This window comes from Lissotriton helveticus, chromosome 1_2, assembly GCF_964261635.1.
Source record: "Lissotriton helveticus chromosome 1_2, aLisHel1.1, whole genome shotgun sequence".
NCBI classification, from domain to species: domain Eukaryota; kingdom Metazoa; phylum Chordata; class Amphibia; order Caudata; family Salamandridae; genus Lissotriton; species Lissotriton helveticus.
Window position 1 is genome coordinate 232060025 of NC_136058.1, and position 15112 is coordinate 232075136.

The window sequence follows — 15112 nt, forward strand, 5'->3', positions numbered from 1 at the left end:
TCGAACACATCATGGCCAATAACTGGCATAAGATTAGAAAACTCTCCCTGAGCAATACATTTGCCCCCTCTCGTATCCAGTTCAAATTCTGCACAATGTATCTCCTGCATTGGACATCAGCTTGATTGCATAAATGTAAACTACCAGAAAATGACAAGTGCTGGAATTGCAATTAAGAACCAGGCTTACACCAACACAGGTTTTTTGAATACCATTCCCTTGACCCATACTGGCTACCGATACATAGCCATTTGTCAGTTATATTTAACATACCCATAACCATATCCTTCTCTATTGTAGCATTGGTCCCTGGCCCTCCAATACTGCGCTGTCTTTAGTAGCCAATGATATGGCCCTGCTAGACCTTTTTCCGACCATTGCAGTTAGTCATTCTATCAGAATGGAAATCTTTCAACCATCTTTCACATCACACATGTTTGGCATGGGTCTCATACCTCCAAGGGGCACACACCTTACAGTCTAAGAATCAGACTGCACCTCCAATCTCTAGTGCAGTTTGATGATCCCTTGATAAACACATTGAACTAAGCTAACAGGGACTCATAGCACCACCTATAACTGGTTCTTGAACCTAAAATCTCTTACACACGTCTAGATAGCAAGTATCCCACTGCTCTCTCCCCCCTCCTTCCTCTTCCAAATCCCGTCTCGCGTTTGTCTTTTCTTGATTATGAAGGAGGCACATCATTATGACATACTCCTAGCAATGACATACACTCAAGGTACAGTATTTATCTGACCATCTGCTCACATACCCTTCTGGATGTACTGCAAGACATTTTTTGGAATGTGGGTTGTTCCTCTTATCTGTGACTTATGTCTCGTATCATTAATTAGAAGATCTCATATATCCAACTGTCATTAATATTTTGACATCTATTGTATGTAAGCCAATAGCACTTCATGTGCAATCTGTACATCATACTCTTGGTTTCACTGATTCAGGTGCTCAACCTTTGTTTGTATCACAATGATGTCTGACTATATGTCTGTTCTCTCAAAACTAATAAAATATTTTGAAATGAAAAATAAAAACTCATTATTTTTCCTGTTAGGTTTTAGAAAGTTGGGCTAGATCCAGCTCTGGGTTCCCTATAGACACACCTCGAGACGTCATGTTGAACTGGCAGATTTAGCATCCAGTTTGATCATGAGCTGTTGTCGGAGTAAAGAGTGTTGAAGCTAAAGAAGCCAGTTAACCCAGTCAGTAGCTTGATATAAAGGTTAAACAGAATGGTTGATAGGTCTGAGCATCCTTATCTCTGGTGGTGAAATGAAGGAAAATAAATTGACTGTGTGATTCTTCAAAAAGGAAGAAAACGACTGGAGAGCAGGCTCTTCCTGCCAGTGGTGCCAAGACAGTCCTTGAGGATGGAGTGGGCGACAGTGTATAGATCTCTGCAGAAACATGAAGCAGTTTGAAGGGTGTTTTCTCAACTTCATCACTACAGGTCCTAAGCTCTTCTGAGTTGCCATTAGTGAAGATTCCATACTGTGGTGGCCACCACATACTGAGGTCCTAATTGTGAGGATCACAGTGGCAGTGCGGCAACCGCCACACCGGCAGTCCGACTGTCGTATTTTGAGTTTGTCAGTCAGACCGCTACTGGACCATCACAACCACCGGGGATCATGGACGCCTCAGTAGTGGTGAAGCAGTCAGAGACTGCAATATGCTGCCAGTGCTGATGCAACACTGTCAAGCATATTACAATTTGTGGACCGAGACCCTGTCAATGGCGGCGAGTCCAGCCATGAAAATGGTGGTAGTGAGACAACTCGGGGCCCTTAGAGCGCCTGTGGTAGCCTCTGTATGAGGGGGCATGCAGGGGGGCACATGTTGTGGCTCCTGCATGTTTGCACAGGAACAAATGAACAACATGGTGTATTTCTTCCTGGACAGGAATGTGCTGCAGTGCTCCCAAGACGCTGCCTTTCTATGGCTCTCCTTTGAGCCTAAGGAAGGCACCACCATGGGACTCCCCCCGAAGGACCGCCTGCCTGGATTACAGCTCTTAATACAGCGGGTGGACTGACTATGGGTTTGCCGGTCTTGGAGAGAGGCGCTGGCGTGGAGGCCCACTCCAAGAACGCCAAATTCGTAATCAGGCCCTGAGTATCCTTATTATTTCCAAGATATTAAGGTGGTGTGATTTCGAAAGAATATCTGAAACCTTGAATGTTTCATTATGTGTTTAAATGACTTTAGTAGGCTCTCACACTTAAGATGGTCTGCTCCAAGACAAGTTTACTTTTGTGTAATACTCATATTCTGAGTACCAGGGGAATCTAGTGACCTGAGTGATTCCCAGTTGGGAAGGCAAATAGGAAATTACGCCTGAATCAGGATCCAGAGTTTTGGTGTAGTTTCGACACATCAACCGTTGTTGATGGGTGTGCCCTTCCATGGAAAAATAGTCATAATGTGGCAAATATGCAGCACTGTGGTACACTAATTCTGCATCTTATACCTATATCTGGGAAAGGGTCAGAAATAAGACACTCAGGGCCTTATTTATGAAAAGTGACCCATTGCTGTGTGAAAACAGCGATGCGTCACTTTTCATTGCGCCCTCCTTGCAACATGCTGGATGCGTCATATTTACAGTATGACGCATCATGTCGCAAGGAGTTATAGATACGTCAGCATTTCTGACGTATCTGTAGGTGCAAAAATGACGTATTGCTGGAGTGTGTCACAAAAGTGACGCAACTCCAGCAATGTGCCCTTTCACATGGGCAAGCCCCATGTGAACGGGCCTGCATCAGTCTTACGCCTGCTGTGAGGGAGGCGTAAGATATTGATGCGTTTGCGTCCTAGAAGTGACTCAGTGAAATCTCATAGATTTCACTGTGTCACTTCTACGGGGCTTACTTGTGTCGGAATGCCCACCCTGCATACATTATATCTGGCGCAGGTATAATGTGGTGCAGGGGTTTACAAAGTGACACATCTACCTAGATGCGTCACTTTGTAAATTTGACGCAACATGCCGCATTTTTTACGCTGTTGGGGCGTCACAAAAAGTGATACGCCGGCAGCGCAAAAGTATGGCAAGGGCTCATAGAGTATTTGTAATGTGATATTACACTACTGACGATGCAAGGCCATAGAAAAGTTGCTCACCGCAGCTGTACTGGCATTAGGAGTTTGTGGTCCTATTAGGTTCCAAAATGTATAGCTTTAAACATTTGATCTCACACTCACACCCAACAGTAGATTATTTTTTGTGTGATTGACGCCAACTGTCGATTTTTGACTGTGAAACCAGAGAGGCATTGGCACAGGGTCCCATTCCTGAGTTTAAACTCTCATTCCACCTGGAACAAGGATGATGCCTGCAAACAGTGGTAATGCAGAATGATGCCAACCCCTACAGAATGTGATTAGGGCCCTGAGTTTTCCATATTTTCCATATTTTGGCCTTGGGCTGAATGGGATCCCCTTGAAGGGTTGTGGGCCGAGATGGTTTGGGGCCTCCCTGTGCCACAGGGGCCAGATTTACACCTGAAAGCCTTTTTTCTTATCCACAGAGTAGCCATAAAATTCAAATACCTCCCACTTAGAAAAAAAGCTCTCATCGCCCCAAGAAAGCAAAGCAAGTCATTGCACCCCTCCCTAGAAGAGGTTGCTTGATTCTTCCATCCAAGTTTCTATCCTTTCATCCTGCAGTCCACCCGTTGATATCCATCATTTCACCTGTACATTCTGTCATCTATTCTCTCTTTGAGCCACCGTTCAGTCCGTTCATCTGTCTGCACATTCATATCTGTGCATCTTCAAACCTATCCATCTATCCTTTCACTCATCATCCATCCCCTTTCATCATCCATACCTGGTATTTGTAAAGCACAAACTAATCACCCCTAAGGGTCTCAAGGCACTGGGGGCTGTTGAAGAGATTAAGCATGCTGTTGCCCAGAGTCACACTGTGCTGGGCAGAGCTGCCGCTGGCCCCGGGGATCGAACCGTGCTCTGAAGTCAGCCGCCCTGGCCGCTGCGCCACACCTCTTCTCCACCCATATTTCCATTCAATCATCCATCCTTTTGCTCATCCATGCACCCTTCCACTCATCCATCCATCAACCCTTTCACTCTAGTCATCTGCCTGTTCACTCACTCATCCATCTATCCACCCTTTCAGTCAGCCATCCATCCTTTCGCTCATCCATCCACCCTTCAATCCATGCATCATCCATCCATCCTTTCATCTAGCCACCATTCACCCTCCCTTTCACTTATCCATCCATTCATTCACTAATCCATCCCTACAAATATCCTTTCACTCCTCTATCCATCCATCCATCATTTCACTTATCCAGCCTTTCACTCTGTCCATCCATCCACCCTTTCACTCCGTCCATTCATCCAGCCTTCCATCCATCAATTCATCCACTCCTCGATCCATCCATCCTTTCTTCGGGGAAGCTAGGATTCAATGGTCCCCCGACTGGTGGCCTTCAGACTTGGGTCAAGCTCCTGAGCCCAAAACAGTAATCAAGAGTTTGGGAGTCACACTGGAGCCGGAGCTGACCATGAAGCACAATGTTAACATCACTGTGGGATCCTGTTTCCATGCGATTGGTCTGCTCCGTAGGATTTTTCCTTTCCTACCGGACTCCCACAGGAAAACCTTAGTTCAAGCTCTGGTCATGAGCAGACTTGATTATTGTAACGGTCTCCTGGCAGGTGCAAATGAGGAGGTTCTAGACCGCCTACAGGTGGTACAAAATACCGCAGCTAGGCTGGTGTTAAATGTACCTCCTAGATCCCCCTCCAAACCACTACTTCAAAAACTACATTGGCTATCAATACGCCAACGTGTGAAGTTCAAGACCTGCTGCGTTATCCACAAGGGACTTAATCAATTGGGACCAGAGTATTTGGCGAGCAAGTTTGTTCCTTACGCCCCTACTCGTTCCCTCAGATCCAGTGACCAGCTGTTACTGAATGTTCCTAGGATAACCAAAACCAGACTAGGTGGTAGGGCCTTGTCGGTAGTAGGTCCTAGTCTTTGGAACTCCCTCCCACTTTCATTAAGACAATGCCATAACCACCTCCAATTCAGAAAATGTTTGAAAACCTTTGTTTGGTTTAGTTTAGTTGTTTACTTTCTGGACCCTGAACACTCTCTTTTAATTGAAATGCTCCTTTGTCAGTTGCGATACTGGTTGTCAACAGCGCGGAGATACTCCTTCGGGAGTCGATTCATAGCGCTATAAAAACTCGCAAATAAATAAATAAATTTCTATCATCCATCAACCCTTTCACTCACCCATACTAACATCTATCATTCCTTTCTTCCATCCATCATTCATTCTTCATCCTTTTCATTCATCTGTCCTTACATCCATCTTTTCACTTATTCATCCAGGCATCTATTCATCCACCTTTTCACTCACATCCATCCATCCTTTCACTCACCCATCCATCCTTTCACACACTCATCCATCCATTCCCCCTTTCACTCATCCATCCATCCTCCCTCCCACTAATTCATCCTTACATCCATCCTTTTCTCATTCATCCATGCATCTATCCATCCACCCTTTCTTTCACCCATCCATCCACAATTTCACTCATCCATTCACCCTTTCACTCATCCATCCATCACTTCACCCTTTGACTTATCCACCCTTACATCCATCCATCCATCCAGCCATCCATCCAGCCATCCTTTCACTCATCCATCCACTCTTTCAACCTGTCCATCCACCGAGCCTTTCACTCCATCCACCCATTTACCCTTTCACGATCATCCATGCTTTCACTCACTCATCATTCCATCCATCCATCCATTCTCTCTCATCATCCATCCTCCCTTTCACTCCCTAACTTCACCTACTCTTTAATTATAAGCCTTTGTCGGCCGAATTGCAGACAGAGTAGAGGCCCATCAAGAACCCCACCCCTGCTATATCTGCTAAAGCAGGTGGGGGGAGCTGGAGGTGGAAGGGTTACGACGCACCTGCTGAAGAGCCACAGAGCATGGAATCATAGAAACACAAGAACATTTTCGAGTCCAGAGCCTTTAGGGGTTTTGGTATTTGGTGGGTAAACATCCTTTACAACGCAACTTTTACCACGCAGTGCCTTTACGACGCAACTTTTACAACGCAAACTATTACAACACATAGCGCTGGGGGGCGCTCTAGGATAGGGAATAGGTTTAATGTACTATCCAACACCTTCCCTACTATCCACGGGGACTGGAGTTGGAATAGTAAATTAAACTATTCACTATCCAGCGCCTAAAAGCACTATGCGTTGTAAAACTTGCGATGTAAAGGTAGGCGTTGTAAAAGTATGCGTTGTAACGTCATACATCCGGTTGGTGTTGAAATTTGGAGATGTGTTTTTCTCTTCTTCTTTATTCTTTCGTTTATTCCTGAATGTCTGTCTCTTTGAAAACAATTAAAAACAATGGATCCACGAATGCATTGAGTGCTTTAGGAGACAAGATAGGATGACATTGTTGGAGATTTTAACATGGTGCAATAATCCGTGTATATTCTGGGAAAACTGATTTATTCTGTTCTTTCAATTCTGCAGTTTAAACAAGATGGAACAGAACTGGCCAAGTTGCTGTCATGGACACATAAATACAATTACGGATTTCCCTTATGGATGGGAAATGTCTTCGCAACTTTGGTCATCAATCACCCTGAATATGCAAAAGTTGTCTTTGGCAGAGGAGGTGGGTAATCGTAGATTTATTCTTTTTTCACATCAGGAAAATCTTAAATTAGACTTTGTATTTTGTATTTGTCCTTTTTATTGTTGGTTTTATTGTTGGTTAACTGTTTGATCTTCACACTTTCCATGCATCAACTTCTGATGCCATCCTCAATCACAGTGATCAGACATTTGAAATCCCATAGCTAAAGGACCTGAGTGCACATTGAATTGCTGATTTTATCTGTTCACACTTCATAAACAGAGGGGGTGGGGTGGGGTTGGCGTGGCAAAAGAGACTGAAGTACTAAGTAATGAGAAATCACTGGCAACGCCAATAGGCTGAGTTCCATTTTATTATAAGCCAGACTCATTGAAATTGCTTTTGCTGATTCTTGTTTATGCTAGAAAAGGGGGACAGTTAATCTTGTCAGTTACTTTTAAGCATGTGTCCTTTAGTCACTTACTTCTTCAACAGCTGTTCATGTGATATTATACAAATAAAATGAACAAAAAATGACACAGGAAATAATCCCATGAAGCATATTTTTGTGCACACACTCTTTGATATCGCTTTCGTGTGCTGCTCACTGTCAGGACACTGAGTACCAGGCTGTGATACTGCAGTCCTAGAGAGTAATAGCCTGTGATACTGCAGTCTTGTGCTGCACACTGTTGGGACACCAAGTAACAGACCGTGATACTGCTGTCTTGCAGTGGCAGCTGACTGCTATAGAGTTGAGGCTTAAGGCAGTGCAAGTTTCTTACACTGAGTGGCATTGTGTGAAAATAAATAAAACAGTACACTAAATGAAAATAAAACATACTTTCCTACTCCAGTCCTCGGCAGCAAGGGGTCTTTGAGCCAACTCCTCTAAGCAGTCCAAGTGCTGCTCTCATGCTGTTAATGAGCATGAGAGCCGCACCAGAATTGGTTGGAGTGGGACTGTGCCAGCTCTTCACCCAGCTGTCTAAGGTGGAGAGGTTTAAATTGAGCATGTCAGGCGGGCCGCCTCAAGACAGCAGGCCAAAATGACATATTCACTTTAAATGTGCATAATTTCTCATCCCTGGCTGCCAGGCCTCTGGCCTCGCCCCAACACTTGGCTTGGTCTGGCCAGCTGCATTGAAAAATTAAATGGTAATAAAATCATTTTATTGCTGTTTTATTTTTTCATCTTTACTGCACTGGCAGCAGGGTGGGCAACTCCCCTCCGTCCTTATGGAGCCAACACCGCTTGTTGCTCGCTCTCGAGACACTGAGTAAAAGCTTGCGATACTGCAGTCTTGTGCTGCTCCCTGTCGGGACATCAGTAACAGCCTATGATACTTCAGTCTTGTGCTGCTCCCTGTCGGGACATCGAGTAACAGCCTATGATACTTCAGTCTTGTGCTGCTCCCTGTCGGGACATCGAGTAACAGCCTATGATACTTCAGTCTTGTGCTGCTCGCTCTCGAGACACCGAGTAACAGCCTATGATACTTCAGTCTTGTGCTGCTCGCTCTCGAGACACCGAGTAACAGCCTATGATACTTCAGTCTTGTGCTGCTCGCTCTCGAGACACCGAGTAACAGCCTATAATACTTCAGTCTTGTGCTGCTCACTCTCCAGACACCGAGGAACAGCCTATGATACTTCAGTCTTGTGCTGCTCGCTGTCGGGACATCGAGTAACAGCCTATGATACTTCAGTCTTGTGCTGCTCGCTGTCGGGACATCGAGTAACAGCCTATGATACTTCAGTCTTGTGCTGCTCGCTCTCGAGACACCGAGTAACAGCCTATGATACTTCAGTCTTGTGCTGCTCGCTCTCGAGACACCGAGTAACAGCCTATAATACTTCAGTCTTGTGCTGCTCACTCTCCAGACACCGAGGAACAGCCTATGATACTTCAGTCTTGTGCTGCTCCCTGTCGGGACATCGAGTAACAGCCTATGATACTTCAGTCTTGTGCTGCTCCCTGTCGGGACATCGAGTAACAGCCTATGATACTTCAGTCTTGTGCTGCTCCCTGTCGGGACATCGAGTAACAGCCTATGATACTTCAGTCTTGTGCTGCTCGCTCTCGAGACACCGAGTAACAGCCTATGATACTTCAGTCTTGTGCTGCTCGCTCTCGAGACACCGAGTAACAGCCTATGATACTTCAGTCTTGTGCTGCTCGCTCTCCAGACACCGAGGAACAGCCTATGATACTTCAGTCTTGTGCTGCTCGCTGTCGGGACATCGAGTAACAGCCTATGATAGTTCAGTCTTGTGCTGCTCGCTGTCGGGACATCGAGTAACAGCCTATGATACTTCAGTCTTGTGCTGCTCGCTGTCGGGACATCGAGTAACAGCCTATGATACTTCAGTCTTGTGCTGCTCGCTCTCGAGACACCGAGTAACAGCCTATGATACTTCAGTCTTGTGCTGCTCGCTGTCGGGACATCGAGTAACAGCCTATGATACTTCAGTCTTGTGCTGCTCGCTCTCGAGACACCGATTAACAGCCTATGATACTTCAGTCTTGTGCTGCTCTCTGTCGGGACACAGAGTAACCACCTGTAAAACTCCAGCCTGTTCTTGCAGGCTTTTTGCTGCTCACGGCTGGGACACCTAGATCCAGCACGTGATGCTGACAACTTGTGCGGATGGATCTGCACTTGCTCTGGTGCAATGAACAACATATGGTTTTGGTAAGGAAATAAACATTCTCCTCAAGCCCATTTGTTCAGTAATGGAGAACAGGTAGATTTGCTGTCCTTGCATTCTCATTAAACCAATCATCCTGCGCTGCAACAGTACAAGTTTAGAACAATGAACATATGACCCGAAGATGTTGCTTTCTACTTGCATATAAACAGTGGCGGCTGGTGACATTTAAAAGTGGTGAGGTGTAAAACAATAGCGTACTCAAATCCTTTATTAAGTTTGTCCATGCGCAGTTCAGATACTATATATACATTGCTAATTCCATTTCAATGCGGATAGCACTGGAAGCAGTAGAATTCTCCATGCTTCTACGCATTTAAACATATTCTGAATTATCAATCATTGTAGCCCTTCTGAACTGTCGTGAAACTAAGATAGGAAGGAGGGGCATTTGTTTGAAGCTTGCAGAATTTGGTGGATGAAGCATTTCTAGAGCCAAAAGAGGTCAGTTATTAGTACAAAGCACTGTCATTCGGTATCATTCATTTTCAAAGAATCCGCCTTCTGCTACCCCACACCTCACATCTCACCCAAGCACTTTACCAGGGCTCAACTACTTAGCAGTCTTAAACGTTAGCCGAGAGAAACAACTGAAATTCTGCGGGCATTCATCTTATTTCAACGGCATGCTAGGCGCTGGCACAAAATCGGCTTTCTGTCGCACTGCCCTGCGCTGCATGGTCATAGACAACGGCATCTCATAAGGGGACCCATTAGGATGGCGGGCGGATTGCCCCCGCCATGCTGGCGCCCGCCATCCTCACTGAAATGACCCCTGCCACATTAGGATGGCTGGGGGGTCCGCGGCGGACGGGAAGACCGTCCGCTGCTTTTCCGCGCGACCGGCGGAAAAAGTGTGTACATTTACAATGCCTTCGGTCCTATGCCTTTCCACGGCAAAGGCATACGGTTTTGCTTTAGGGTCCCATTGCGGGCCCCCAGGGTGAAGGAGGGCGTGCAAATGAGGGGTACCTATGGTACCCCCTGCGTCTCAAAGTAAAACATGGCAAGCACTGCTCGGTGCCTGTCATGTTGTGCTTTGAAACGCACAACATGCATTTTTAGTATTGTGTCGGGCGGTGCTATGCGGGATGCACCCGCTACTGTGGCGGGTGCATCCTAATTTCACGCACGGGACCCCCGCCCTTATGGTGGACGGTCCCTTCCTCCTAATGAGCCCCTTAGTCTGCCAAGCTGGAACGGTGCAGGAGCGTGCACCAAGGAGCACTGCAAACACGTGGAACATGGAGGAAAACAAACCCGACCACGAACATGAAAGAAGAAAATTATGTTCCGGAGGGAAGCGCCTGATTCCCATCTCTGTACATTACCAACAAGCCACTCTCCCCCAGCCTCATCTGCGATTCATTTTCATTTCGGGGAATCATGCAGGCAGAGGCTGGTGAAGATAACAAACGGCAGGCCTAGTGATTTCAAGCACTCACTGCGAAGCCTGCACAGCCAGGTTTATGATTTACTCTGCACACTTACAGAATGTGGGTCCACTGGTCTAGCACCGCAGAATAAACGAATTTATTGAGCATCAAAGCCGAAAGAAACAAGCATTTGCAATGCAATAGGTTTCGCATTTGTGAGATTTAGAGTTAATGGTGTTGTAAATGATAATGTTTTTTACATATGCGTTTTATTTTGTAGTGTAGTGAATGCATGTAGTGTGTAGTGTATTATGTATGTTGTATTGGAATTGTTAGTTGTTCTTTTGTGTGGTGTGGAAATGTGTGTTCTTTAGTGTATTTGTGTAGCAGAATTATGTGGCAGGGTAAATAGGTAGTGCTGAGAGCTGTGGAGAATAGGCAGAAAGGAAGAATTACAAGGATAGGTAGCTTGTGCAGGTAGTGATTATTGATTCTGAGACAGAGGAACAGAAACAGTGTGTGAGAATGAGAAAAAGAATGGGTGAGCAGGCCACAGACGCATAAAAACAGAGCTTTTGTGTATGCGTTTGACATCCTTAAGAAGAGGATTATAGCATGTGTTTGAGGGAAGGAAACTTTGAAATGGTACGTAAAAGAAACTGTGGGTGAAGACCTGAAGTTAATTATATTAGTGAGGCAGGAATAGTGCATGAGAGAGAGAGATAGATGGATGAGACAGAGTACAACAGAGAGATATAGCTGGAGAAGTTGAAGGGGACATGAAGGGAGTGGGGGATGGAGAGGTGGAGCAGTGCACAGCCTGAGAAGGTATAGGAAGGTAGGAGGTAGCATGTGTTAGGTGAATATTGATGCTTTATGAAATATGATTTTCCCATTGACAATTTTACATGCACAATCCTTTTGAAACATCCAATTACTAATGTAGATCACTAAACCACAGTAAGTAAAACATTTCAATATGAAATTTAATAATAAATAGGAGTCTAAGAGAGTTTCTTAACAGAAACCTCACAATATGAAGAGAAGAATTCTAACCAATTGTCCACACACTGCGCTGCGACTCCCAACACTCAAATCTGTGGCAAAAACTATTTATACCCCTGGAAAAGGCCGTACTTCTTGTAGCCAGATATTTACAGTGCAGTGATGTGGAATTGGGAGCAGCAAGCCAGAGTTCTTTCCATAGCAAAGAATAACTAACTTGAAAATGGCTGCTTCTAGATTCCATGTTACAACCAACGGACAAAGGATCTTGAGGGATCCCACGATAACAAGGGCTATCTAATAATGAGTGTTTATACAAAAAAGCAGCAGCGGACCTTAAAGTGCCGCACCTAAACTCCAGTTCCAATAAATCAATGTTTCAATATATCTTTTTTCTCCCTGTGCTGCCAACCCCGACACCAGCTGCTGTTTGGCGTCGCTGTGTTCTCCAGATCAGTTAGACCATTTTTTTCTTGTTCATGGGGGCGCACCAAAAATAGAAGTCCAGAGAAGAATATGTAGAAAATGTTCTTTATTTATCTTTATCCAGTAAAATACACATCATCAATAAAATATACCACGAATTCAGCCAACGCGTTTCACTCCCTACCAAGGAGTTTCTTCAGGGCTGAAAGAACAATAAAAACAAATACTCCCATCAGTTTCCTGCATCTCAAAGTATTTGCACCTTCATCATTTTATACAATTACAAAAAGATATATATGTTAGTTTTGTGTACAACACTTATTTCCCAAAACGTAGGCAAATGTACAGTAACCAGGTATTCACCAAAAAAGAGAAAGGGAAAGACAGATACACAGATGTTGTTGGTTATTTAAAAAACGCACAATTTTCACACTATTTTTACAGTTTTTTTACAGTTTTTTTACAGTTTTTTTACAGTTATTTTCTACACGGTTACCATCACGGAAGGGGGAAAGACTTGGCATGGAAGACCGTGAAGAAAAGTACAAACATTAAAAAGTGACATATTGTGATATTATAAGCCCACAGAGGTTTTTAGGCCTCAACAGTACAAGGACCACAGGGAGAGGCGTGTATCACTCGGTAAGTTAATAATCACACAAGTCTCAAAATTTGCAATCACATAAGCATATAGATAGGTTTTGGTACCATTGCTTCGCATTTGTGGTTAGAAGTGGATTCCACTACCAAGAGCTACAACTAGGTGCATCAAATTTCTATAGATGCCTAGGTCCAATTTTGCCCATGCACTTGAAAACACAGTTCAAAGGGAGAAAAAAACACAGTTTCACGAATACAAGATATAGTACACCATTTCTTATTTCTTAGAATTGGGCAAAAAACAAATCTGAAAGTGTTGGGGCTGGTTTAGACATAAAACCCCTACGTATCAATTTAGGCGGAAAAGAAAACAGTTTATAAGACTATAATTCTTACCACTGCAATTCTTTTTGATGTATTATGTTCAGCAGTTTCCACTATTAGCACGTTACTGTTGTCTTTTTTCTATGCCATTCCTTTGTTCACTCCGACATAATTCTATTCAGTAAAGAAAAAATTGTTTCAGAGTATGATACGTAGGGGTTTTATGTCTAAACCAGCCCCAACACTTTCAGATTTGTTTTTTGCCCAATTCTAAGTTGGACTCAAATAGAAACAGTGGATATGAGGATGTACTATGTAGTATCGATGTGGGTCAAACCTCTAAAAATACAAACAAGAGGGTAATGATATGATATGTATCTCAGAGAGTGAAATAAGAAATGGTGTACTATATCTTGTATTCGTGAAACTGTGTTTTTTTCTCCCTTTGAACTGTGTTTTCAAGTGCATGGGCAAAATTGGACCTAGGCATCTATAGAAATTTGATGCACCTAGTTGTAGCTCTTGGTAGTGGAATCCACTTCTAACCACAAATGCGAAGCAATGGTACCAAAACCTATCTATATGCTTATGTGATTGCAAATTTTGAGACTTGTGTGATTATTAACTTACCGAGTGATACACGCCTCTCCCTGTGGTCCTTGTACTGTTGAGGCCTAAAAACCTCTGTGGGCTTATAATATCACAATATGTCACTTTTTAATGTTTGTACTTTTCTTCACGGTCTTCCATGCCAAGTCTTTCCCCCTTCCGTGATGGTAACCGTGTAGAAAATAACTGTAAAAAAACTGTAAAAAAACTGTAAAAAAACTGTAAAAATAGTGTGAAAATTGTGCGTTTTTTAAATAACCAACAACATCTGTGTATCTGTCTTTCCCTTTCTCTTTTTTGGTGAATACCTGGTTACTGTACATTTGCCTACGTTTTGGGAAATAAGTGTTGTACACAAAACTAACATATATATCTTTTTGTAATTGTATAAAATGATGAAGGTGCAAATACTTTGAGATGCAGGAAACTGATGGGAGTATTTGTTTTTATTGTTCTTTCAGCCCTGAAGAAACTCCTTGGTAGGGAGTGAAACGCGTTGGCTGAATTCGTGGTATATTTTATTGATGATGTGTATTTTACTGGATAAAGATAAATAAAGAACATTTTCTACATATTCTTCTCTGGACTTCTATTTTTGGTGCGCCCCCATGAACAAGAAAAAAATGGGCTATCTAATAATGAGGTCTGGTCTCTCCATACAGGCTTAACCCTTGTGCTTCCGAGAAACAGCTTCACAATTCACACAGCTGTCAGCATGCCTTGACCGTCCCATGGCCATCCTTTGAGAGGCTCCACCTCTTGGTAAACACGGCCTCTCACACTTTAAAACCAAACTAGTCTGACCGTTACTCGCTATATACTATATTATGGAAGTTGTGGATAGGGGAGTCGGGCGAGGTTGGCGAAATAGTCAAAGTAGTGCTTTAGCTTGTGAATTTCATGGCTATTTTGTTTTTGTTAGAGGGGGAACACCCTGAGGGAGGGCAAGAGACAGTAAGTAGGAAGAGAGGAAGAGAGGGAGAGAGCGAGAGAGAAAGAAATTTAGATGAACAGAGATGAGGAAGAGAGAGTAAGTTTTGGGGGTTAAGTGAACACTTTGACATCTAAGCAGCGTGCTATAAGTACAGGTAAAGAAGGCTGCCTGAGACACAAAAATGGAGCCTCGTTGGTGCCCCTGAGACACAAAAATGGAGCCTCGTTGGTGCCACTAAAGGTACACCCTATTTTACGGGTTGTTGTTTCGCTGCCTCCTTGACTTGTGAAGGAAGTCGCCAAAAATGTGTTGCCTGGTCGGTGTATGCACATGTGGCTTTGGTGTGAGAGATGCACCTGTTTTCCGCCCTCGTCCAGACAAAGTTTGCATGCAACATAGAGCGTGACAAAAGAAGGCTATCCCAGGCATGAAATCACCCCCAGCTT

At 44.0% G+C, this 15112-nt stretch overlaps 1 protein-coding gene across 1 annotated transcript in view; it reads left to right on the plus strand.

The window, feature by feature from the left end:
* LOC144800004 (cytochrome P450 4B1-like) overlaps positions 1 to 15112 on the plus strand; it is a 334268-nt gene that overhangs the window by 123805 nt on the left and 195351 nt on the right. The window contains exon 2 of the mRNA XM_078671647.1: positions 6575 to 6719. Within this exon, the coding sequence (XP_078527773.1) occupies positions 6575 to 6719 (145 nt within the window). The remainder of the gene's footprint in view (positions 1 to 6574; positions 6720 to 15112) is intronic.